We start from the raw sequence: 26,263 nt of genomic DNA, 5'->3' as shown, positions 1-26,263 counted from the left end.
CGATGGTCGCCAGGGACGAACGGCGGACTATTTTGGACGGCAGCAAGACGACCCTATATCTGACAAAGTTAGATCACCAGACCAGACGTTAGATTCTAACCAACTTGTCTGACTTTTACTAACTTAGACTTAGAATATTATTAGAAGAACATTATCATCAGAGGGTCTCATCTCATCTCATCTCATCTCATCTCATCTCATCTCATCTCATCATCTCTAGCCGCTTTATCCTGTTCTACAGGGTCGCAGGCAAGCTGGAGCCTATCCCAGCTGACTACGGGCGAAAGGCGGGGTACACCCTGGACAAGTCGCCAGGTCATCACAGGGCTCATCAGAGGGTTTACCATTGGCAATTTATAATAGCCATTATTGACATTAACATTGACTTCAGGCATATTAAAGTTTGGTCTATAGTCACTGGATTTATCTAGATCTGTTGCTATTAATAAGATTTAATTGATACGAAATGTGGTGAATCATACGGTTAGCGCTGTCACCTCACAGCAAGAAGGTCCAGGTTCGAGCCCCGTGGCCAGCGAGGGCCTTTCTGTGCGGAGTTTCCATGTTCTCCCCGTGTCCACGTGGGTTTCCTCCAGGTGCTCCGGTTTCCCCCACAGTCCAAAGACATGCAGGTTAGGTTAACTGGTGACTCTAAATTGAGCGTAGGTGTGAATGTGAGTGTGAATGGTTGTCTGTGTCTATGTGTCAGCCCTGTGATGACCTGGCGACTTGTCCAGGGTGTACCCCGCCTTTCGCCTGTAGTCAGCTGGGATAGGCTCCAGCTTGCCTGCAACCCTGTAGAACAGGATAAAGTGGCTATAGATAATGAGATGATATATATATATATATATATATATATATATATATATATATATATATATATATATATATATATATACACAAACACACACACACATTATATATATATATAATATAAAACTCGCCTTCGCGCCTACGGTGCTCAAACTTGTCTCCCTCCGAGCTACTCGCAGAGAGGGAGAACCTCCCTCTTTGCAATTTCCCAAGTTGGAGCCTCTGGAAATGTTGTTTCATTTTAACTGTGTACTGTACCAACTGTATATGGTTGAAATGACAAATAAAAATAACCTTAACCTTTGGTATATAAAAAGAGAAAAGCATGGGAAAGTCTTGCGGACAAAGAAGTTTGCGATTTTTTTTTTTTTTTGGTTGCTTGGTAACATGACACGCTGCAATATGGGAATAAAACGAGGCCTAACAAAGGAAATACTGTTCATAGCCGTTGCTGAGTGACCATTTCAAGAAGGAGCAAAAGAAAGACTTACATATGTGTGAGGTTTTTGAGAGGTTCAAACATCCTCCTGTGAATGTTTCCAATCTCGATGCCTTCGATGCTCCTGAAAGACAAACAATTTCGTCTTCACCATTAGAACATTTCAAATTTACAGAAGCCGTGAGAGGCCCTTCATATAATCCTTTTTTTTATTCACCTTGTTATCCCGAGATAACGACATAATTAATTGAGGATCTCGAGAAGACAACAGAACTAATTCGAGATCTCGAGAAAACAAAACCGTTATTTCGAGATCTTGAGAAAACAAAACAATTATTTCATGATCTCGAGTAAACAGCTGAGAAATGGTTCATTCAGGTGCGCCAAGAGACTTGTGATATGCTGACTTTGGGGCTATTTCTCATTCTGTATAGACGCAACTTTGGTCATTAGAATGTCTGGAATAATCGATCACCTAATAAGGCAATATTTTGATCAGGGGTTGACGCAGGGAGAGATTGCATTAAGTCTTTTAATAAGGGATAATTTCAAAATTAGTCCGTGGCACCTCCGCAGAAGACTGGCCCGGCTTCGTCTCAGCTCTGCTAGAAATCTCAGCTGTTTTCTCGAGATCATGAAATAATTGTTTTGATTTTTCAAGATCACGGAATAATTGTCTTGTTTTCTCGAGATCTCGAATTAGTTGTGTTGTTTTCTCGAGATCCTCAATTAATTATGTCGTTATCTCGGAATAACGGTTTTGTTTTCTCGAGATCTCGAATTAGTTGTGTTGTTTTCTCGAGATCCTGAATTAATTATGTCGTTATCTAGGAATAACGGTTTTGTTTTCTCGAGATCTCGAATTAGTTGTGTTGTTTTCTCGAGATCCTGAATTAATTATGTCGTTATCTCAGAATAACGGTTTTGTTTTTTCGAGATCTCGAATTAGTTGTGTTGTTTTCTCGAGATCCTGAATTAATTATGTCGTTATCTAGGAATAACGGTTTTGTTTTCTCGAGATCTCGAATTAGTTGTGTTGTTTTCTCGAGATCCTGAATTAATTATGTCGTTATCTCAGAATAACAGTTTTGTTTTCTCGAGATCTCGAATTAGTTGTGTTGTTTTCTCGAGATCCTGAATTAATTATGTCGTTATCTCGGAATAACGGTTTTGTTTTCTCGAGATCTCGAATTAGTTGTGTTGTTTTCTCGAGATCCTGAATTAATTATGTCGTTATCTCGGAATAACGGTTTTGTTTTCTCGAGATCTCGAATTAGTTGTGTTGTTTTCTCGAGATCCTGAATTAATTATGTCGTTATCTCGGAATAACGGTTTTGTTTTCTCGAGATCTCGAATTAGTTGTGTTGTTTTCTCGAGATCCTGAATTAATTATGTCGTTATCTAGGAATAACGGTTTTGTTTTCTCGAGATCTCGAATTAGTTGTGTTGTTTTCTCGAGATCCTGAATTAATTATATCGTTATCTCGGAATAACGGTTTTGTTTTTTCGAGATCTCAAATTAGTTGTGTTGTTTTCTTGAGATTCTGAATTAATTATGTCGTTATCTCGGAATAACAGTTTTGTTTTCTCGAGATCTCGAATTAGTTGTGTTGTTTTCTCGAGATCCTGAATTAATTATGTCGTTATCTCGGGATAGCAAGGTGAATAAAAAAAGATTATATGAAGGGCCTCTCGCGGCTTCCGTACAAATTTGCTTGAAAACACAATCATTTTTTGGCCCTTTCAAAGAAATCTTTGATGCGGGAAATGAAAACAGATGGCTTCCTTGTTGAAGGACGGTGCAGGCTGGGGATATCACACTGCACCATTACATTCGCTCTGGTTTCATCTGAATACATGGAGCTGAAACACCAAATGAAAGAGTGATATTTGATATTGAATGTTCCTCTGAACTCCATAGTGAGATGAAGATAAAAGTTGTGTTTAGTTGCTTCTGAAAGCATGTCTTTATTTAAAAAAAATAATGCTTTGGGCTTCACAAGTTGCTAGTTGTATACCCACACACTCACTCATGTAGACTTTTCAAATGGGTCACAGTAGCCATTTTCGCTCAATGGATGAATCTTTTACAAGTGATACTTGGTGTTTTATTTCAGTGTTCAGAGTTCTGTAATAAGCCAAACAAGCTTACCCTGTGTCCGAAATCACTCACTACTCACTATATAATGGACTACATAGTCAGTCCGCCATTTTGTAGCGCTGTCCGAATGTATCGTGAGAATTATTACACCCTAAATAGATAGTGCACTCATAGTATCCTACAAAGCATTGTGAAAAGTAGTGTACAACTGATGGTCACTAACCAAGCAATACTATATACCATCATGCATTGCGGTCGCACTGAAAGAAAAGCTGTAAAAGCTGTCTCATAAGGACCGTTAAGTATTTTAGATTGAGTATAGCAGGAGTTTGTTTTCCCTTATGACAACGGGCACGAGACAAATTTATAAGTTGCGGTGTGAAAATGGCAATAATGTAGTAGTGTGTTGAGGAAGAAACACATTATAAACACCCTTACAAAAAAAAAAAGTTTATTCAAGCGTGCTTCTAATATACTTCTTTTAAACTAAAAATAAGAGAGTATGCTTTCAGTTTACTTTTTATTTACTTATCAGAGATATACTTAATAAAGTTATACATAAGTATACTTGGCTTATACTGAAAAGTATAAAGAAAAGTCGAAGTATATTCAGCTTGTACTTAAAATTTTGATCAAGATATACTGAACAAAAGTGTAATCAAGTATTAAAATATTTGTGCCTTATGTTTAAGTGGACTTGCCCTGTAGTTGTGCTTATCCTTTTGATAGTAGCCTATAAAATACTTCTTTTTCACACATATTGGCATCTTTGTGATATACGGCAGCATGTTTTAAATCCCATCTTTTAAACCTACATGTACCATAAGTTTGTGGTCAGCTCAAAACACTTAAGTTGTCTACTGGTAGTGTGCATGAGGTAAGGGTTAGGGCTAGAAAACTAACAGTATACCTAGAAGGATAATTGCAGTAAACTTCAAAACTAAAAAGCGGACTAGATGTATATAACCAGTAACTAACAGTATATTTCCAATATGCTATAAAGTTTACTTTTATAAACTAAAAAGTGGACTAGAAGTATAAAACAAGTAAACGCATAGTATATTTCCAGTACACTATGAAGTATGCTTTTGTAAACTAAAGAGTGGACGACAAGTATAGAACTAGTAAACTATTAGTACAGTGGGGCAAAAAAGTATTTAGTCAGTCACCAATTGTTCAAGTTCTCCCACTTAAAAAGATGAGAGAGGCCTGTAATTTTCATCATAGGTACACTTCAACTATGAGAGACAAAATGAGAAAAAAAAAAATCCAGAAAAATCACATTGTCTGATTTTTAAAGAATTTATTTGCAAATTATGGTGGAAAATAAGTATTTGGTCAATAACAAAAGTTCGTCTCAATACTTTGTTATATACCCTTTGTTGGCAATGACAGAGGTCAAACGTTTTCTGTAAGTCTTCACAAGGTTTTCACACACTGTTGCTGGTATTTTGGCCCATTCCTCCATGCAGATCTCCTCTAGAGCAGTGATGTTTTGGGGCTGTCGCTGGGCAACACGGACTTTCAACTCCCTCCAAAGATTTTCTATGGGGTTGAGATCTGGAGACTGGCTAGGCCACTCCAGGACCTTGAAATGCTTCTTACGAAGCCACTCCTTCGTTGCCCAGGCGGTGTGTCTGGGATCACTGTCATGCTGAAAGACCCAGCCACATTTCATCTTCAATGCCCTTGCTGATGGAAGGAGGTTTTCACTCAAAATCTCATGATACATGGCCCCATTCATTCTTTCCTTTACACGGATCAGTCATCCTGGTCCCTTTGCAGAAAAACAGCCCCAAAGCATGATGTTTCCACCCCCATACTTCACAGTAGGTATGGTGTTCTTTGGATGCAACTCAGCATTCTTTCTGCTCCAAACATGACAAGTTGAGTTTTTACCAAAAAGTTCTATTTTGGTTTCATCTGACCATATGACATTCTCCCAATCCTCTTCTGGATCATCCAGATGCTCTCTAGCAAACTTCAGACGGGCCTGGACATGTACTGGCTTAAGCAGGGGGACACGTCTGGCACTGCAGGATTTGAGTCGCTGGCGGCGTAGTGTGTTACTGATGGTAGCCTTTGTTACTTTGGTCCCAGCTCTCTGCAGGTCATTCACTAGGTCCTCCTGTGTGGTTCTGGGATTTTTGCTCACCGTTCTTGTGATCATTTTGAACCCACGGGGTGAGATCTTGCGTGGAGCCCCAGATCAAGGGAGATTATCAGTGGTCTTGTATGTCTTCCATTTTTTAATAATTGCTCCCACAGTTGATTTCTTCACACCAAGCTGCTTACCTATTGCAGATTCAGTCTTCCCAGCCTGGTGCAGGTCTACAATTTTGTTTCTGGTGTCCTTTGACAGCTCTTTGGTCTTGGCCATAGTGGAGTTTGGAGTGTGACTGTTTGAGGTTGTGGACAGGTGTCTTTTATACTGATAAGTTCAAACAGGTGCCATTAATACAGGTAACGAGTGGAGGACAGAGGAGCCTCTTAAAGAAGAAGTTACAGGTCTGTGAGAGCCAGAAATCTTGCTTGTTTGTAGGTGACCAAATACTTATTTAACCGAGGAATTTACCAATTAATTCATTAAAAATCCTACAATGTGATTTCCTGGATTCTTTCCCCCATTCTGTCTCTCATAGTTGAAGTGTACCTATGATGAAAATTACAGGCCTCTCTCATCTTTTTAAGTGGGATAACTTGCACAATTGGTGGCTGACTAAATACTTTTTTGCCCCACTGTATCTGGATGCCACTTAAAGCTAGACTGCCTTTCAGATTTTTCAAGTGTAGGTCATAAAAGAATTTTCCCCGAAACCCAATTATTTTTGTTTAGTGGACCGAAAGCTACTGAATTCAAATCACAGACGTCCAATTTTATTAGTTTTTTTAAATAGAACAATTAATGCATTTAGGGACACGTGGCACTAAATTCTCCGCTATTTTTTCCTGCTTCACCATGACACAATTCAAGATACTACGTCATGCATGACGTGGTGGGCTTTCCCCGTTCACGCAAGGCATTGTGGGATACAAATTTGAAACAGGAGAGAAAAATGGAGGACGTGAGTGTGCGAATGAAACATGAAAGACCGACTACAGTAACGGAAAGCGAGAAGAAAAGACATTATGTTATATACGAAGGAAAGGAAACGCAGGACCAAACTAATAAATATCAGCGGTCAGCGAGCACCTCGGTGTGATCAGCTGTTCGTTTAGCGACAGAATGTTGGAACCGTCAGTGCACACTCAAAGGTAAACCTGCGCATGCGCACACACACGGACTTCCTCTGTCTGCTTGACTGCGTGATGCGAGCGATTTCATGCACATTATTTGCTCGGGAATCCCCTCAAATTAAATAACTTCCCAGCCACAGAATGGCCTGATATATTGTGAGATATTACAGAAATAAACATGTATCACAATGACCAAATCTCAGAGGGAACTAAATTTCACAGATTTTTTGAAATCGAAAGGCTTTAAATTGGAAAAAACTTTTTTTTGTTTGGCTTTGGAAAAGTCTCTAAAATCAGAGTTGCTCTGGGTCATATGGGTCACCTAATGATTCAGACATCCCATTTTCACTGAAAGCTCAGTTCAAGGAAAAAGGAAATCAATATAGCTTTAGTGCAGTATAAAGAGTGCATTATGGCAATTATTGTCAAAAATTCTTCCATTATGAGAACATGATTTTCTGTGAGTCCCAATATTTTTTTTTCCTTTCCATGCGCTCAAACCCTGTCTTGTAATTAGCCTGTTATCCTATTGTGTTCACCTGTTCTGTGTTTTACCTTGATTATTTTGATGCCAAGTGCTTGAATTTAGCTTACTAAAAGTTAGACAAGTCAGAGTTGTACAACCCTGATTCCAAAAAAGTTGGGACAAAGTACAAATTGTAAATAAAAACGGAATGCAATAATTTACAAATCTCAAAAACTGATATTGTATTCACAATAGAACATAGACAACATATCAAATGTCGAAAGTGAGACATTTTGAAATTTCATGCCAAATATTGGCTCATTTGAAATTTCATGACAGCAACACATCTCAAAAAAGTTGGGACAGGGGCAATAAGAGGCTGGAAAAGTTAAAGGTACAAAAAAGGAACAGCTGGAGGACCAAATTGCAACTCATTAGGTCAATTGGCAATAGGTCATTAACATGACTGGGTATAAAAAGAGCATCTTGGAGTGGCAGCGGCTCTCAGAAGTAAAGATGGGAAGAGGATCACCAATCCCCCTAATTCTGCGCCGACAAATAGTGGAGCAATATCAGAAAGGAGTTCGACAGTGTAAAATTGCAAAGAGTTTGAACATATCATCATCTACAGTGCATAATATCATCAAAAGATTCAGAGAATCTGGAAGAATCTCTGTGCGTAAGGGTCAAGGCCGGAAAACCATATTGGGTGCCCGTGATCTTCGGGCCCTTAGACGGCACTGCATCACATACAGGCATGCTTCTGTATTGGAAATCACAAAAATGGGCTCAGGAATATTTCCAGAGAACATTATCTGTGAACACAATTCACCGTGCCACCCACCATTGCCAGCTAAAACTCTATAGTTCAAAGAAGAAGCCGTATCTAAACATGATCCAGAAGCGCAGACGTCTTCTCTGGGCCAAGGCTCATTTAAAATGGACTGTGGCAAAGTGGAAAACTGTTCTGTGGTCAGACGAATCAAAATTTGAAGTTCTTTATGGAAATCAGGGACGCCGTGTCATTCGAACTAAAGAGGAGAAGGACGACCCAAGTTGTTATCAGCGCTCAGTTCAGAAGCCTGCATCTCTGATGGTATGGGGTTGCATTAGTGTGTGTGGCATGGGCAGCTTACACATCTGGAAAGACACCATCAATGCTGAAAGGTATATCCAGGTTCTAGAGCAACATATGCTCCCATCCAGACGACGTCTCTTTCAGGGAAGACCTTGCATTTTCCAACATGACAATGCCAAACCACATACTGCATCAATTACAGCATCATGGCTGCGTAGAAGAAGGGTCCGGGTACTGAACTGGCCAGCCTGCAGTCCAGATCTTTCACCCATAGAAAACATTTGGCGTATCATAAAACGGAAGATACGACAAAAAAGACCTAAGACAGTTGAGCAACTAGAATCCTACATTAGACAAGAATGGGTTAACATTCCTATCCCTAAACTTGAGCAACTTGTCTCCTCAGTCCCCAGACGTTTACAGACTGTTGTAAAGAGAAAAGGGGATGTCTCACAGTGGTAAACATGGCCTTGTCCCAACTTTTTTGAGATGTGTTGTTGTCATGAAATTTAAAATCACCTAATTTTTCTCTTTAAATGATACATTTTCTCAGTTTAAACATTTGATATGTCATCTATGTTCTATTCTGAATAAAATATGGAATTTTGAAACTTCCACATCATTGCATTCCGTTTTTATTTACAATTTGTACTTTGTCCCAACTTTTTTGGAATCGGGGTTGTACAACTTGTATTTGGTGTATCCCAAGTCTTGTTTTGTTTTCACACGCAACGAATGCCATCGTCATGGACGTCAACTTACAGTGACTTCAGTTTGTGCAGTTTGTCAAAATGGTCCACTTGCAGCCCCTGAATCGGGTTGTATGAAATATTCCTGTGAAGTAAAAGGAAAGAAGCGGGTGACTGCTTTAAAAATGGCTGAAATTCATCTCACACCTGATGGTAGTTACAGTTCACAGGAATTATATAATACTGTGATTCTAGCAAGGTTTTACTGATAAGAATTACAAGAAGGCAAAAGACTCAGGAAGTAAAGGACTTACAGCTGCAACAAGTCTCCCAGATTTAGAAAAAGATCTGGTGAAATTTTTTCAATTCTGTTACTGGATAAGTCTCTGTAGGAATAATAATAATAATAATAATAATAATAATAATAATAATAATAATAATAATAAAAAGTAGAATTAATTTAGATGCATGGAGAAGCAACTGAATCAGATACAGATACAATTTTTGGCACCCTGTATGAAATTAATAAAAAATTGTTTCAGAATTGTATACAGAATTATTTAATCGTTTATGCTTTGGAGCTGTTTTGTAGGTCCAGGGACTTGAGTGAAGATGAGTGGTATTTTGAGTTCTGCTAAAAATCAAGCCATTTTGACATAATCGTGCCATTTTTGGTCGCCTCTGCCAAGAGGTTAAAACGTTTAGATGGATATTTCAGTAATAATCGCAAATAAATACAGAAACTGTTGCAGGATCAGTGTTTTCTCGCCTTATGTCCAAATTTTAACAATTCACTGAGAGTAGAAATCAGTTCACGCTCACACCTACAACATTTAATTATATTCTCGATTTAAGGATATTTAAATTTTTTTATTTTTAATTTTAAGATTGGGGCGGCACGGTGGTGTAGTGGTTAGCGCTGTCGCCTCACAGCAAGAAGGTCCGGGTTCGAGCTCCGGGGCCGGCGAGGGTCTTTCTGTGCGGAGTTTGCATGTTCTCCCCGTGTCCGCATGGGTTTCCTCCGGGTGCTCCGGTTTCCCCCACAGTCCAAAGACATGCAGGTTAGGTTAACTGGTGACTCTAAATTGACCGTAGGTGTGAATGTGAGTGTGAATGGTTGTCTGTGTCTATGTGTCAGCCCTGTGATGACCTGGCGACTTGTCCAGGGTGTACCCCGCCTTTCGCCCGTAGTCAGCTGGGATAGGCTCCAGCTCACCTGCGACCCTGTAGAACAGGATAAAGCGGCTCGAGATAATGAGATGAGAGATGAGATCTTTTTATTCATTCGAATGTATTTGTGACAAGACTCGTTGTACATGTTGAAGATAAATAAAGCTATTATTGATTGACTGAACATTAAAATATACACTTTGAAAGCAAATCTTCAACCTTGTTAGACATTTAATTACATTAAAGGCTTGTTGTTTTTCTCCCCAGGCGAGGCTTCATTCAATAGTCATTGTAGGGTGCCAATAATTTTGAAAACGGGGCATTTTTGCAGAAAAAAAAATGTACTAATTAAATCCCCACATGTTTATGCTTACGTGGGGATATTAAATTTTTGCTCATTTTCGTGATGTTTTGGAGTTGACTATCTTTGAAGTTCAACACTCTTTGTAGAACAAATAATCTCATTTCACACTCCAGTTGGCAAAAAAAAAGACAGATAGAAAAAAAAAAACTGGGACAAATTGTCCTGACTTTAGAACTGATGAGCAAATGGGACCAAGCGACTTCTTAAATTGGCTCTCAAATAAATAAATAAATAAATAAATAAATTTTAAAAAACCAGGTCAGGCTTTTTGGCTTTAAACTCTGGAGAATATTTTGTGTTGATTATTTCTGCAAAACTGCACTTCGGGAGATCAAACTGACTCGGAACGTACAGCTCTCCCAGCTTGCGCAGCAGAGAGAATGCTTGTTCGTGGATATGACTGATCCTGTTTCTTTGAAGGACTCTGGAGAGAGAGAGAGAGAGAGAGAGAGAGAGAGAGATGCAGACATGGTGAGTAGAAAAAAGAGTGAAAGGGACAGGGAGAAGAAGAAAGACAGAAGAGAAGAAAATAGAAGAAACACTGAATTAGAATATTACACATTCTCTACTGGGGACAGAGGGGACACACTCTCTTCTTCCACAGTCACGCCTTTGTAATGTGTGCAGAATGTGGTTTTGCTTTGTCCTGTTGAAATATTTCTGGACAAGATGTCGTCTTGAAGGCAGCTCCAAAATGCTCCATCACAGAAGTGTAAGTGACCTTTGGCAAGGGCTCTGACACAACCCCATACCATGACACACCCTGGCTTTTGGACTTATTCCTGGTAACAATCTGGATGGTCCTTTTAGTCTTTGGTCTGGATCACACGGTGTCCATTTCATCAGACCGCAATACATGTTTCCACCGTGTATTGTGGTCCATCTCAAGGCCAATTTATGCTGACAACCCAGTCCTCGCAGATAGCGTCGCAGACAGTGTCTGCGTAGCCCCCGCACCTTCGCAGACGCTCTGCGTGCACCTCCCAAAAATTGTGACCACCGCAGAAGCCTCGCAGACAGCGTCGCAGACAAGAGGGCTCTGATTGGTCCACTCTACATCCGCTGTACACGCACTTCTGCTTCCCTACTTTCCCGGTTTGGTTTGTTTTCACGACCACCATTTTTAAAGACACGAGCGAAGATGGAGCAGCACGAAGAGCAGTTGATTGAGGAAGTACGTACATCAATACGACTCCAGTTCTAGTCATTATAAAAAAAAAAAAAGTTCTAGTCATTATAAGTAACCGGAGGATAAACACTCCACTAACCACACCCACCAACTACTCCTAGCGATTTCGCGCCCCCTTGCGTTGTGCCGGTGAATAACATCGTGCACACCTATTACTCCCCGCTCAACAATAAATTACAACTGTCTGCGAAAAGCTATCTGCGAAAGCCTTGTCGCAAGAGCATGCAGAGGCCTTCAGATGCCTCAAGGCCAATTTATGCTGACAACCCAGTCCTCGCAGATAGCGTCGCAGACAGTGTCTGCGTAGCCCCCCCACCTTCGCAGATGCTCTGCGCGCACCTCCCAAAAATTGTGACCACCGCAGAAGCCTCGCAGACAGCGTCGCAGACAAGAGGGCTCTGATTGGTCCACTCTACATCCGCTGTACACGCACTTCCGCTTCCCTACTTTCCCGGTTTGGTTTGTTTTCACGACCGCCATTTTTAAAAACACGAGCGAAGATGGAGCAGCACGAAGAGCGGTTGATCGAGGAAGTGAGGAAGTACGTACATCTATACGACTCCAGTTCTAGTCATTATAAGTAACTGGAGGATAAACACTCCACTAACCACACCCACCAACTACTCCTAGCGATTTCGCGACTTCGCACCCCCTTGCGTTGTGGCGGTGAATAACATCGCGCACACCTATTACTCCCCGCTCAACGATAAATTACAACTGTCTGAGAAAAGCTATCTGCGAAAGCCTTGTCGTAAGAGCATGCAGAGGCCTTCAGAGCCCTGAGAAGTCGACAGCGCTTCTGGACACAGGAGAACTGAAGTCATTTTTAAACTTGCTTTATTTCTTAATTAAAGTGTTATTCAATTACGTTTTCGGTTTTAGTAACCTTATATCGTGACTCATATTGGCAACTAATTGCAATTAAATATTATACTTATCGGCCTATTCGGTTTTTAGCCGTGTTGAATTTAGTTCGTTTGGTCCACGGCGGGCGTCGCTTATCTGCGCGATCTTCATGAGACTTGTGCGACTTTGAAACGTCAAGTGTCAGCCAGGTGTCAGTGCCATCATTTTGAAAACTGTTTTCCAAACGAAATATTGCACAAAAAATGAGTTTAAATGACGATTACTGCCTACTTTTTTCAAACTTTCCTGATTGCTATCAAAACAAACAAAACTTCCGGCTTGATCACGTCAGCATTCGAAAGACGGCACGCGCGTCTTTTGACAACGTTGGCAGATGTCGGTCGCTTTGATTTCCGCTGTACGTTTTACTTCCGTCCTACGATGTCTCGCACAGGTCTCGACGAATCTCGTTTACGGCCATCGCTTTTACATATGGACTGATATATTACAGAGCATATTTCAAACACTCATAACTTGCTATAGCAGTGACAAAATAGCGATCAAAAATGCATTCCGATATTTAATAAAATGAGAAATGGAATTTTGATTAAAAAAAATTTGCCTTCAGTTCCCCTTTAACATAAGGATTTTTTTGCATAATAAAGTTTTACCTGGTATTTATGGCTGTAACTCTGTATTGTCGTGCTTGACAAAGATTTTTCAAAGTAATCCCAAGCCCATGTGGTTCTATCAGCTATAGATGAATGACGGTTTTTGATGCAGTGCCATCTGAGGGATCGGAGATCACGGGTGTTCAGATTAGGCTTGAGCCCTTGACCTTTACGCACCAAAAATCCCTCCAGATTCCTTGAATCGTTTAATGATATTATGCACCAGAGAGGGTGAAATATCCAAATCCTTTCCTGTCTTTCTTTGAGGAACATTGTTTTTAAACCTTTGAATAATTTTCTCACACATTTTTTTGACAAACTGGAGATCGTCGGCCCATCTTTGCTCCTCAAACACTCGGCCTTTCCTAGATACTGATTTTGCACCAAAATCATGATTACAGTCACCTGTTGACATCACCTGTTTCAAATCACATCATTATTTAATTGTTTTGCCTCATTATTATCCCTGAATTGTCCTGTCCTAACGTTTTTTTTTTGTTTGTTTTTTGGAATGTGTTGCAGGCCTGAAATGCAGTAATGGATGTATATAAATGAAGTTGACCAACAAAACATGAAATATCTTGGGTTCATTCCGTCTGTAATGAAACGCAAGTCAAAGTAAATTTAGAAATCACTGCATCCTTTTCTTATTTGCATTCTCCATACCAGCCCAACCTTTTCTGATTTGGGGTTGTGTAATATGGTATTGTAGAGGCAGAGGCAGGACAGAGCTCCAGTCTATGAATAGAGAGAGCAGCTAGGGGAGGTAAGTGGCAGAAGGGTCATACCTGTGACGGCTTTAACGAATGAAAAGGGGGAGAGTGCCGTGAGCCAGAGAGAGAGGGAAATTGTGATTCAGCACAGTGCGTGTGTATGTGTGTGTGTTTAAGTTGCTGAGTGTCTCATTATTATGCTGTAATGGTGTCTTGTGGGAATGGGAGCAAAAACATCTAAGTCGAAACATTAATCTTCCTCCTGTCGACCTAGTAACGTTTATGGAAATATTTTGTTTCGCATCCAGTGGGAATCAGAACGGTCAGATTTGCGTGTTGTGACCAGACGTGAGTGACATTGCTGGCGGTGATGATGTAGTGATATTGCGACGGCATTACTCATACTCCAAACAACAAACAAATATCAGCAGATATAGTGAGAGTGGCGTATCCATGGGGGGTACGTTCCAAGATCTAACCCAGAGAGCCGGAGTCACAGACAGGAGTGAACCATATATAAAGCTTGTTTTCCGTGTACATGCATATATACCAGTATGATAAAGTTTCATTTATAACCAACACATAATACGCCATCAACAGTAGTAAATAACAATAAAACTAAACAATACAGTAATAAGAGTTTTGTGAATGTGCACTCTCTCTCTTTCAGGATTTTGATATTTCCACTTAAAGGTAGACTGTCTTTCAGATTTTTCAAGTTTAGGTCATAAAAAAAAATTTTCCCTGATGCAATTTTTTTGTTTAGTGGACTGAAAGCTACTGAATTCGAATCACAGACTTCCAATTTTATTAGTTTTTTTAATAGAACCGTTAATGAATTTAGAGCCACATGGCCCTAAATTCTCCGCTATTTTTTCCTGCTTCACCATGACCCAATACAAAATACGACATCATGCACGGCGTGGTGGGCTTTCCCCGTTTGCGCAAGGCATTGTGGGATACAAATTTGAAACAGGAGAAAAAAATGGAGGACGCGAGTGCGCGAATGAAACGTGAAAGACCGACTACAGTAACGGAAAGAAAGCGAGAAGAAAAGACGTTATGTTATATATGAAGGAAAGGAAACGCAGGACCAAATTAATAAATATGGGCGTTCAGTGAGCACCTCGGTGTGATCAGCTGTTCGTTTAGCGACAGAATGATGGAACTGTCAGTGCACGCTCAAAGGTAAACCTGCGCATGCGCACACACACGGACTTCCTCTGTCTGCTCGACTGCGCAGAGCGAGCGATTTCATGCACGTTATTTGCTCAGGAATCCCCTCAAATTAAATAACTTCCCAGCCACAGAATGGCCTGTTTTTTTTTTTTTTTGAGATATTACAGACATAAACATATATCACAATGAACAAATTTCAGACGGAACTAAATTTCACCGATTTTATGAAATCGAAAGGCCGTCTAGCTTTAATATTTATATCATGGTTGAGGCATGCAAAGACGGAGAAGGATGCAAGTGCGGAAACCTTTTATTTATATAGGAAAAAAAGACCAGGCGTGAAAACACGAGTGAAGATGTAAAGAACACAATGCGCATCAGCATGGAAAATTAAAAACAAATGCAAGACAAACTAACAGAAGCAGGTGCGTTGTTAATGCTATCTATAGACGAGAAGCCTTTATTTATCACACTGTGCTTGATTGTACATCTGATAAATAAAAGTTTCTTGTCCATAGACAGTAGGGTGGTCCGAAAATATTTTTTTTAGGATTTTGTTATGACCACCTTACCTTTTTTTTTATACATTGCGTAAAAGAAGTTATTGTGCGAAATTTGGTTAAGATTGAACAATGTTTAGAGGTGCCACAAAGCCATTAAAGTTTTCACTCAAGACACAATATAAAATAATGTGGCTTATTAACTGTTTCATATTAATACAATCAATGCAGTAATATAACTTCCTGTGTTCAAAGTAACAATAGCTATTACTTGTCTGTGATTTTCTAAACCCTTCGGTATTATGGTATCTTGTGGAGATAAAAGAACACACTAAGGACTTCCCTAGCAGAAGGAAGCTTTCTCCCAGGCCCTGTCCACACGGCAACGGATTCAGGTGACTCCGATACAATTGCTTATCGTTTAGGCCTGGCGTCCACACGGCACCGGCGTTTTGGGTGCCCAAAACGCAATCTTTTTGAGAACGGGTTCCAGAGTGGAAAGATCTGGCAATGTTGCCGTTGTGAAGTCGTCTGGATGAGTAGAATGGATTTGTTTACGATGACGTCACAACCACATGACTGTGAGTGCTTCACGCCGGGTAGAAGTGTAACGAACTCGATGCGAGTTGTCAACAAATCATATAACTTGGTTCATGAAACGCACTTCAAAATATTTTCACTGTGAATATTTATTGTGTAATGGTGCAAAGTGAGAGAGAGAGAGAGAGAGAGAGAGAGAGAGAGACTGAGACTCTGCCCTTAGGGCAGAGTCAATCCCGCCAGCAAAAATAGGGAAAAAAAGGAGCGATCTCACCTCTTCAGATGTTGGTTTTAGTCCTACAATACAGTCCTCAAAAAGGGCGTAGAGGAGCAAATTAATCCATCAACGTGTAGCATTCAATTTATTCCGGACCATTAAAGATGCCGCCTTCCGCGTAGAATCATACGTCATCCTCGTTGCCATATTGGATAGGTCAAAGCGGAGAATAAAGATTAGCTGCATTTAACTGTACCAACAGGTTTGCCGTCCAAACGAGATCACATGGGATTACCTTTCACAGGTGAGACTGGAAAAATACTTTTCATTGTATTTGGTCATTATAATGTAATTTTACGAACAGATTTTCCTGACTTTGTGGCTAATATGAAGTCTCGTGCATAATAGTTTATGCGCATGCGTCCTTACTTCTTCTATTGTTCTGGTGTCTCTGAAGGGACCGTCTTACAGCGCCCCTAGAGGTGTGGCATGTGTATTGCATCGTTTTCAGCAAGCGTTGCGTTGCCATATGGACCTGATATTTTACTGATCGTTGCCCATTTGGACGCGATATATTTTTAAATAACATCTCGTTGCCGTTGTCGTGTGGATGTAGCCCCAGACAGTTCCTTGGAAATGGGACCAATTAACCAAACATAATTGTCCTTTCTGGTTTTGTGCTTTGCACCACCGGTACTACTTGTATTGCTGTTGCTAGCCATCTGAAAAGCATAGAAAGAAAAACATTCACAACTTCATCAGCATATTACGATCAGTGCTCAGTGTTTAAGAACCCCTTAGTGCATGAAAGTTAACCTTCTATCAGTCTATAAACTCTTCCTGCCTCTTCTTTTTCATAGACGTGGCATATTCCCTCTAGAACTGTGACTTTTTGGGGGTTTGAGATCTCTGCAACAGTCTACGCACCAACTAATGTTAACGGCTTAACCCGATTTGCAACCTCGTGTGGCACCTCTAAATATTAACCAATTTTTCTGAAATTTTGCTTGTTGCCTTCTTTTAGCCTGTGTAAAAAAATGGTAGGGTGGTCGGAATATTTTGGTAAAAAAAAAAAAATTTCCCATACATTTCGGGACCACCCTAATAGACAGCATTAACAAATTCCTCCTCTGCTTTTAACCCATCTGAAGCAGTGAACACACACATGCACACACAAGTGAGCAATGAGCACACACACATATCCAGAGCAGTAGGCAGCTAGGCTACAGCACCCAGGGAGCAGTTGGGGCTTAGGTGCCTCGCTCAAGGGCACTTCAGTCCAACCTTCAGCCCAAGGCTGCCCTGTGTTAAAGTGCCATTCCACCATTGGATGTATTCTTTGGCATAAAATACAATATATTTTGACAACATATATAAATGGTATCACTAGATAGAGAAATCTTTTAGCTTCAAAATGATATATCAAACATAATTTTTTGACAACGACAAGTATATTAATTTTGCGACCAAAGTCACCTACCCTTTTAATTTCCGCGCGTGATGTCATCGGCAGGTTCCCCTTCTTGTGTACCGTGTGACGTGGCACATATTATCAGCAATGGCGGATAGAACGCGATAAAAATAATACCAATAAATCTAGCTAATACCAATAAATCTAGCTAACTGAAAGATTAACTCAAAATTTTTCGCAATTTTTTTGGCCCCCATATACGAGGAGAAATGACTCTCTCACTTTGGGGGTTTCCTGGTCTAAAAATAGACCGACACGTGGTACACAAGAAGGGGAACCTGCCGATGACATCACGTTTCACTACCGCGCGGAAATTAAAAGGGTAGGTGACTTTGGTCGCAAAATTAATATACTTGTCGTTGTCAAAAAATTATGTTTGATATATCATTTTGAAGCTAAAAGATTTCTCTGTCTAGTCATGTTGTCATAAAATATATTGTATTTTATGCCAAAGAATACATCCAATGGTGGAATGGCACTTTAACCTCACTTGCATGTCTTTGGACTGTGGGGGAAACCGGAGCACCCAGAGGAAACCCATGCAGACACGGGGTGAACATGCAAACTCCGCACAGAAAGGCCCCCGTCAGCGTCATTCTCTATCTCTTACCATTCCGGATCTATAGGGTACGGTGACCAGACATCCCGGTTTGTAACAGCTAGCGCAAATTACTGTGACTTTAGTCACAGTTTCTTTCTAGTTTGATGATTGAATTTGCAGCGCATGGAGAAAACTGTGTGTGTGTACCTGTAGGCATTGGAAAATGTACTTACAGTACGGTAAGCATACTACAGGACCAGAATGTTCTATTGTCCACAATCTCCATCTGATTCCCTTCCATATCTCTGCAAACACACAGACACATGAATTTGTGAACGAATTTGTTTTATCCTTAACATTAACATCCTAACCACTATTCAGTCTTTCCTATTTCATTGGTGCAAAAGTTTGCATCTCTCACAATTTCTAAAAGAAGAAATCAATTCAAGATTCCAGGTTGCTTTAATGTCCTTGTGTAGGATACACAACGAAATTCAGTGCACTGTCTTACGAAACGGTCCTCGGATATTCACAGAAAAGATTCAAGATTTACAGACAAGAAGATGTACAGATATACACTACCGTTCAAAAGTTTGGGGTCACTTTGAAATGTCCTTATTTTTGAAAGAAAAGCACTGTTCTTTTCAATGAAGATCACTTTAAACTAATCAGAAATCCACTCTATACATTGCTAATGTGGTAAATGACTATTCTAGCTGCAAATGTCTGGTTTTTGGTGCAATATCTCCATAGGTGTATAGAGGCCCATTTCCAGCAACTCTCACTCCAGTGTTCTAATGGTACAATGTGTTTGCTCATTGCCTCAGAAGGCTAATGGATGATTAGAAAACCCTTGTACAATCATGTTAGCACAGCTGAAAACAGTTGAGCTCTTTAGAGAAGCTATAAAACTGACCTTCCTTTGAGCAGATTGAGTTTCTGGAGCATCACATTTGTGGGGTCGATTAAATGCTCAAAATGGCCAGAAAAATGTCTTGACTATATTTTCTATTCATTTTACAACTTATGGTGGGAAATAAAAGTGTGACTTTTCATGGAAAACACAAAATTGTCTGGGTGACCCCAAACTTTTGAACGGTAGTGTAAGGGGTTTACAAATTTACAAGCTAGAGACAAAATTTACAGACATGAACGATATACTAATGTACGGACATTCACATAATCTACACTGAGCACTTGGGAAGGATATTGCACTTGGTAATAGATAAATAGATTAATATCTATAAGTAGAAATATTGCACAAGATGTAGGTAGATTGACATGTTATTGACTGTGGTGTGTGTGAGACTTCAGAGCAGAGTTCAGTGTGGTGATAGATTTGGGGTAGAAATTATTATTGTTGTACTAATAAGTTCACAGTCTCGGTGTAATTGACTAGACTATTCGTATGGCTACATGTCCATCAGGTCCCCATGACCTCAGATCGACAGCACTTTCCGCAAGATATTTGAGGTTCCAAGCAACACAGATTTCTGAAAGACCCCTGTTTGATCTTCAACTGGTCCAAGAAAGACGGACGTTTGTGAGAAACTGACCCCAGTGCTCCTATTACTATTGGAATTACTGTCGTTTTCCTGTTCCACATCTTTTCAATTATCATTATCCATCCATTATCTGTAACTGCTTATCCTGTGCAGGGTCGCAGGCGAGCTGGAGCCTATCCCAGCTGACTACGGGCGAAAGGCGGGGTACACCCTGGACAAGTCGCCAGGTCATCACAGGGCTGACACATAGACACAGACAACCATTCACACTCACATTCACACCTACGCTCAATTTAGAGTCACCAGTTAACCTAACCTGCATGTCTTTGGACTGTGGGGAAAACCGGAGCACCCGGAGGAAACCCACGCGGACACGGGGAGAACATGCAAACTCCACACAGAAAGGTCCTCGCCAGCCACGGGGCTCGAACCCACAACCTTCTTGCTGTGAGGTGACAGCGCTAACCACTACACCACTGTGCTGCCATTATTACCTCGCCCGGGACGGAGTCCACCAGGGGGCGAGGTATTGTTTTCAGTGGGGTTTGTTTGTTTTTTTGTTAATGATATTACGGGTAAACGGCCGGACCAATCTTCATGAAACTTTCAGGATAGTGAGCATTGGTCTCAAATAGAACCTCCAACATTTTGAGGGTCATCCGGTCAAGGTCACCAAAAAGATCAAAATCTTTTTTTTGTAATATCTTCCTTCATATTCATTCAGGTGTGTTCTGATTAGCTGAGAGCAGTACGGTGTGTGAAAGAGAATCAGAACCATGTTTATTGGCCAAGTATGTTCACACACAAGTTCAAAATCAAGGTCAAGGTCACCAAAAAGGTCAAAATCTTTTTTTTTTTGCGATATCTTCCTTCATATTCATCATCAGTGCTACCGGGCGAGGTTTGTTTTGCCTGGCAACACTTGTTATTATTATTATTATTATTATTATTATGGGGCGGCATGGTGGTATAGTGGTTAGCGCTGTCACCTCACAGCAAGAAGGTCCGGGTTCGAGCCCCGTGGCCGGCGAGGGCCTTTCTGTGTGGAGTTTGCATGTTCTCCCCGTGTCCGCGTGGGTTTCCTCCGGGTGCTCCGGTTTCCCCCACAGTCCAAAGACATGCAGGTTAGGTTAACTGGTGACTCTAAATTGAGCGTAGGTGTGAATGTGAGTGTGAATGGTTGTCTGTGTCTATGTGTCAGCCCTGTGATGACCTGGCGACTTGTCCAGGGTGTACCCTGCCTTTCTCCCGTAGTCAGCTGGGATAGGCTCCAGCTTGCCTGCGACCCTGTAGAACAGGATAAAGCGGCTAGAGATAATGAGATGAGATGAGATTATTATTATTATTATTATTATTATTATTATTATGCAATTTATTTACAAAACCAAGTCTATGAATCAAGTTAATGAGTGTACAACATTTCCAGCAAAACCGAGTTTGCAGACGGTTTCTCTGGAAACTTTGTACACTATTTAATTATCATGAAGAAAACTAAAAATGAATTCTCTCACTTGAAGCAGAATAAAAACCTATTCTGGTTCTATATAGTGCATTTCTAATTGGATAAAATAGTTGAGTAATGACTCCTTCACCAGGATCGACAGGCAGAGAAAAACACGCAAGGGAAGAGAGCGAAACAAGAGAATGAGAGAGAAACAGAGAACAAGTGCCAGTTCAGTGCAAATTCATTCCATCGTGCTTCGATAAAACAATGTACTCGTGATAAAGATGGTCAATAGCCTTCATTTGTTTTGAATTAGTATATGTTGGCATGGATTGAAACCAGTATCCTGAATCAAATTGATCAATATTCACACAGCAAGTTCACAGAATACATCAACATCTATTTAACAATTATTCCACGAAATCGAGTCGTACGTGAGCTGATAGCCGAAGAGGAGCGTAGCGCCAATTTGGCTATAATCCATGTACAACAAGATTGAGTGGAATAATTGTTTTATTCTATCCACATTCACTGGATTTTGAGAAACAGAGCATTTTTATTTTAATTTTTTTCAAATTCGATAAATAAAAACTTTATACAAAACATCCGACAAAATAATTTCCGCTTAGAATGTAAACAAACTGGCGAAATGACAGGAGCAATTTGTGAAAAATTCTATAATAATAATAATTCTCGAAAATCTTTATTTTTTAAATGATACGTTCTTCCCATCAAATACTTTCATTCCATATTTTGTTGCTTTTTTGAGGGGTTTTGTTTTCAAGTCGAGTTTTTATTTCATCCTCGGTTGGTTCAGCAACTTGCTCCGTCCGCCATTTTGTTTTTCTCAACTCACGGTTGCTGTGTTCACACTTATACCGGTACGAAAGTGGTATAACTGTATCGATACAAAGTATACCGGTACAGTTTAGTGCATCTGTCCACACTAGCGAGAAATGTTTGCGGTTTTCTTTCACGGTAGTTGAAATGCGCGTGCGTGAAATGTTTCCGTGGTTACCGAGTAACTTCCTTCCGAGAATATATGGCGGATGAAACAACGTGTGTGTGCTTTTTGTTGTCAATGTACAGTCTGTATTTCTGGTGGTCATTTATTCAGTCGAATCGTATAAAACGCGCGAGGCAGTTGAGAAAGAAACAAACGAATCTCTGTTCTTCACTATTTTATTCAGCGAAGACATCGATTGAAGTGTGTGACTTTGCGCATGCGCATTATATTTGTATCGATACAGAACCGCTTCATCTGTCCACACTACAGCGAAGCGCTACAGTACCGATACTGTACCGGTACGAAACCCATACATTTGTGGGTTTCATACCGATACAGTTATACCGCTACAGTACCGGTATAGTTGCTAGTGTGGACAGGTGTTGCGGTACGAAAGTAGTTTCGTATCGCTACAAAATCCCTAGTGTGGACAGGGTATAAATATGAGCTGATATCCTAGTAGTAGAGTAGCCAATCAGAGTGTATGATTGCTCATATCCAGTGAATGTGGATAGAATAATTATTTTTAGACTTCAAACTTACAGCCAATTTAATCGTGGCATCTCCAGGCACATATCATCCACGCTTGTTATGGTGTTGTTCAAAAGAACCCTGCAACAAAGCAATAAACACCACGTTCAAAAGTCTATAGAGCTAAAAAAAAAAAGCAAGTTAGAGGACAAAAACTCACAGCATCACAAGGGAGCTCAAGCCTGAAAAGGTTAGAGAGGAAATGTGGTGGATTTTGTTGTTTTCCAGAATCCTGCAAAAGAATAAAAATGCTAAGGAGTTCATGAATAAACATTAATCTTGAAGGATAATTCTGTCTGCATTTTCGTGTTCTGGCTGATTGAGCACTAATTGATGCACGAAGGCTGCTGCATCTACAAGGATTTAATCAGCAGATACGTATGGAATGGCTTTCAGAGCCAAAGTCACGCATTCATGTAGTGCAACGTGTACAAGATAATCAAGCGTCATTATGATGAATGAGATCACGGTATATTATGACACTAATGAGAAAGAGACAAGTTTCGATTCATGGCCACTTTATAGCATCTTAATTACATGCCAGAATCAATCAGGAATATGGAAATTGAACTACTTACAGCCATTCCAGTTTGTGTAGGTCCTGAAATACTCCTGGCATCAGGCTAGAGATTCGATTATGGCTCAGATACCTAAGAAAACAAAAAGAAAAAAACATGGCTGTGAGCCTTTAATCTACCACCAGTGGAATTACATCCTGACCCTCTTTTGGTGGACTTTTTTTTTTTTTTGTAATTGTAAAGCGACCTTGGGTGTGCGAAAGGCGCTGGATAAGTTCAACTTATTATTATTATTATTATTATTATTATTATTATCTCATCTGGCCGACAGGCGATGAGTTTATGCCATCATGTGTTGTCCGTCGTCCATCCGGCCTCATCCACATTTCACAAAAATCACTTCTTCTCTCTGTCAATTCTTCACCGATTTTTATTCTTTCTGGCATGAAGGTAGGGGTACCAAGGGTGCATATAACTTCTACCCAGATTTGCTTCATTACAATTATTAATGACGTTATGGACTAATTAAACCTTAATGAGCAGTTCAACAAAAATCGCTTCTTTCTGGTCAATTCCTTGCCATTTTGGATTCTTTCTGGTAAATAGGTTGGGATTCCTAGAGTGTATACTACTGTTCAAAAGTTTGGGGTCACTTTGAAATGTCCTTATTTTTGAAAGAAAAGCACTGTTCTTTTCAATGAAGATCACTTTAAACTAATCAGAAATCCACTCTATACATTGCTAATGTGGTAAATGACTATTCTAGCTGCAAATGTCTGGTTTTTGGTGCAATATCTCCATAGGTGTATAGAGGCCCATTTCCAGCAACTCTCACTCCAGTGTTCTAATGGTACAATGTGTTTGCTCATTGCCTCAGAAGGCTAATGGATGATTAGAAAACCCTTGTACAATCATGTTAGCACAGCTGAAAACAGTTTAGCTCTTTAGAGAAGCTATAAAACTGACCTTCCTTTGAGCAGATTGAGTTTCTGGAGCATCACATTTGTGGGGTCGATTAAATGCTCAAAATGGCCAGAAAAATGTCTTGACTATATTTTCTATTCATTTTACAACTTACGGTGGTAAATAAAAGTGTGACTTTTCATGGAAAACACAAAATTGTCTGGGTGACCCCAAACTTTTGAACGGTAGTGTATATCGCTTCAGTATATAGCTTGCAACATTTATTGCGCAAGATGGCCCACTTTAGATTGTTCCTTCTGGACTAGACGGGGCCGGAATGAGTTACGCCATCGCTGACAGTCTCATTATTATTATTATTCCTCAGTCGACATAAAAAAAAGCCTTTACATCTCAGCATCACTTATTCATGGTCAGAGAAGTAAAGATAGGGTTCCTGACATTGCAATTGAGTTTTTATTAGTTAGTTGGTAAGTAAGTAAGATTTATTTATAAAGCATATTTAAAATCACCCACATTGACCAAAGTACTACATGCTGAATAAAACAAAAATAAGAAACACAGTGAAGTCCAAAAAGTCAGAGACTACATTCAAAACCTGGAAATAAACAAAGTTTTAATATTTTGTTCAACATTTAATGCTCCCTTCAACTGAAACACAGATTCAGACAACACTCTGATAGATTGACCCCATGGATTTGATTGGACTCATCATCAGGTTTCACACAAACATTTGCCCTATCATCTGGAGATCATTAGTTTGAATCCAGACAATGCCACAGCCATCTGTGACCAAGACCCAAGAAAGCAAATGTTGGCTGTGCTCTCTAAGGGCCTCTGCATGCTCGTGCGACAAGGCTTTCGCAGATAGCTTTTCGCAGACAGTTGTAATTTATTGTTGAGCGGGAATAATAGGCGTGCGCGATGTTATTCACCGGCACAACGCAAGGGGGCGCGAAGTCGCTAGGAGTAGTTGGTGGGTGTGGTTAGTGGAGTGTTTATCCTCCGGTTACTTATAACGACTAGAACTGGAGTCGTATAGATGTACGTACTTCCTCAATCAACCGCTCTTCATGCTGCTCCATCTTTGCTCGTGTTTTTAAAAATGGCGGTCGTGAAAACAAACCAAACCAGGAAAGTAGGGAAGCGGAAGTGCATGTACAGCAGATGTAGAGTGGACCAATCAGAGCCCTCTTGTCTGCGATGCTGTCTGCGAGGCTTCTGCGGTGGTCACAATTTTTGGGAGGTGCGCGCAGAGCGTCTGCGAAGGTGGGGGGGCTACGCAGACACTGTCTGCGACGCTATCTGCGAGGACTGCATTGTCAGCATAAATTGGCCTTCAGTAGGAGGAATGACATATGCCCCTTTTCCACCAAAGCAGTTCCAGGGCTGGTTCGGGGCCAGTGCTTAGTTTGGAACCGGGTTTTCTGTTTCCACTGACAAAGAACTGGCTCTGGGGCCAGAAAAACCGGTTCCAGGCTAGCACCAACTCTCTGCTGGGCCAGAGGAAAGAACCGCTTACGTCAGTGGGGGGCGGAGTTGTTAAGACCAACAACAATAACAAGACCACGAAAGATCGCCATTTTTAAGCGACGAGAAGCAGCAGCTGTACAAACGCGAAGTCAGCCATTATTATTATTGTTGTTGTTGTTGCTGCTGCTGCTTCTTCCGTGTTGTTTTTGCTTCGATATTCACGCCAAGGTTTAAGCAAACGTAGCGACGTAACTGACGTACAGTATACAGCGACGTAATGACATATACAGCGACGTAATGACGTGGCACCGCGAGCTATGGAAAAGCAAACTGGTTCTCAGCTGGCTCGCAAGTTGAACGAGTTGTGAACCAGCACCAGCACTGGCTCCGAACCAGCCCTGGAACTGATTTGGTGGAAAAGGGGTAATAGTGTACTCTGTCTCCCTGTCAATCATAGAGCAACTAGCCAATCATTGCCAAATGTGAGCACATGTATGAGGAAGAGGGCAGATAGCTCGTTCATTAGAGTGTGGTACATCACCCTGTGATGCAGCATGAAAAAGTTTATAAAGCTGCATTTGGATGACTTCACTTGTCTCAGAGGAGAGCAATGTGTTAGTTTTCACTTTCATTGGTGGGTA

The 26,263-nt window shown here is 40.5% G+C and overlaps 1 protein-coding gene across 1 annotated transcript in view; it reads right to left on the bottom strand.

The window, feature by feature from the left end:
* The window catches only part of rxfp1 (relaxin family peptide receptor 1), a 178,795-nt gene that overhangs the window by 51,098 nt on the left and 101,434 nt on the right, over positions 1-26,263 (bottom strand). The window contains exons 7-14 of the mRNA XM_060927178.1: positions 23,289-23,360; positions 22,871-22,942; positions 22,723-22,791; positions 18,458-18,529; positions 10,710-10,781; positions 9,138-9,209; positions 8,897-8,968; positions 1,305-1,376 (exon numbers count right to left, since the gene is read on the bottom strand). Coding sequence (XP_060783161.1) covers positions 1,305-1,376; positions 8,897-8,968; positions 9,138-9,209; positions 10,710-10,781; positions 18,458-18,529; positions 22,723-22,791; positions 22,871-22,942; positions 23,289-23,360 — 573 coding nt within the window. The remainder of the gene's footprint in view (positions 1-1,304; positions 1,377-8,896; positions 8,969-9,137; positions 9,210-10,709; positions 10,782-18,457; positions 18,530-22,722; positions 22,792-22,870; positions 22,943-23,288; positions 23,361-26,263) is intronic.

Source organism: Neoarius graeffei, chromosome 8 (assembly GCF_027579695.1).
Source record: "Neoarius graeffei isolate fNeoGra1 chromosome 8, fNeoGra1.pri, whole genome shotgun sequence".
Taxonomy (NCBI): domain Eukaryota; kingdom Metazoa; phylum Chordata; class Actinopteri; order Siluriformes; family Ariidae; genus Neoarius; species Neoarius graeffei.
This window is presented reverse-complemented; position numbering and strand designations above follow the sequence as displayed.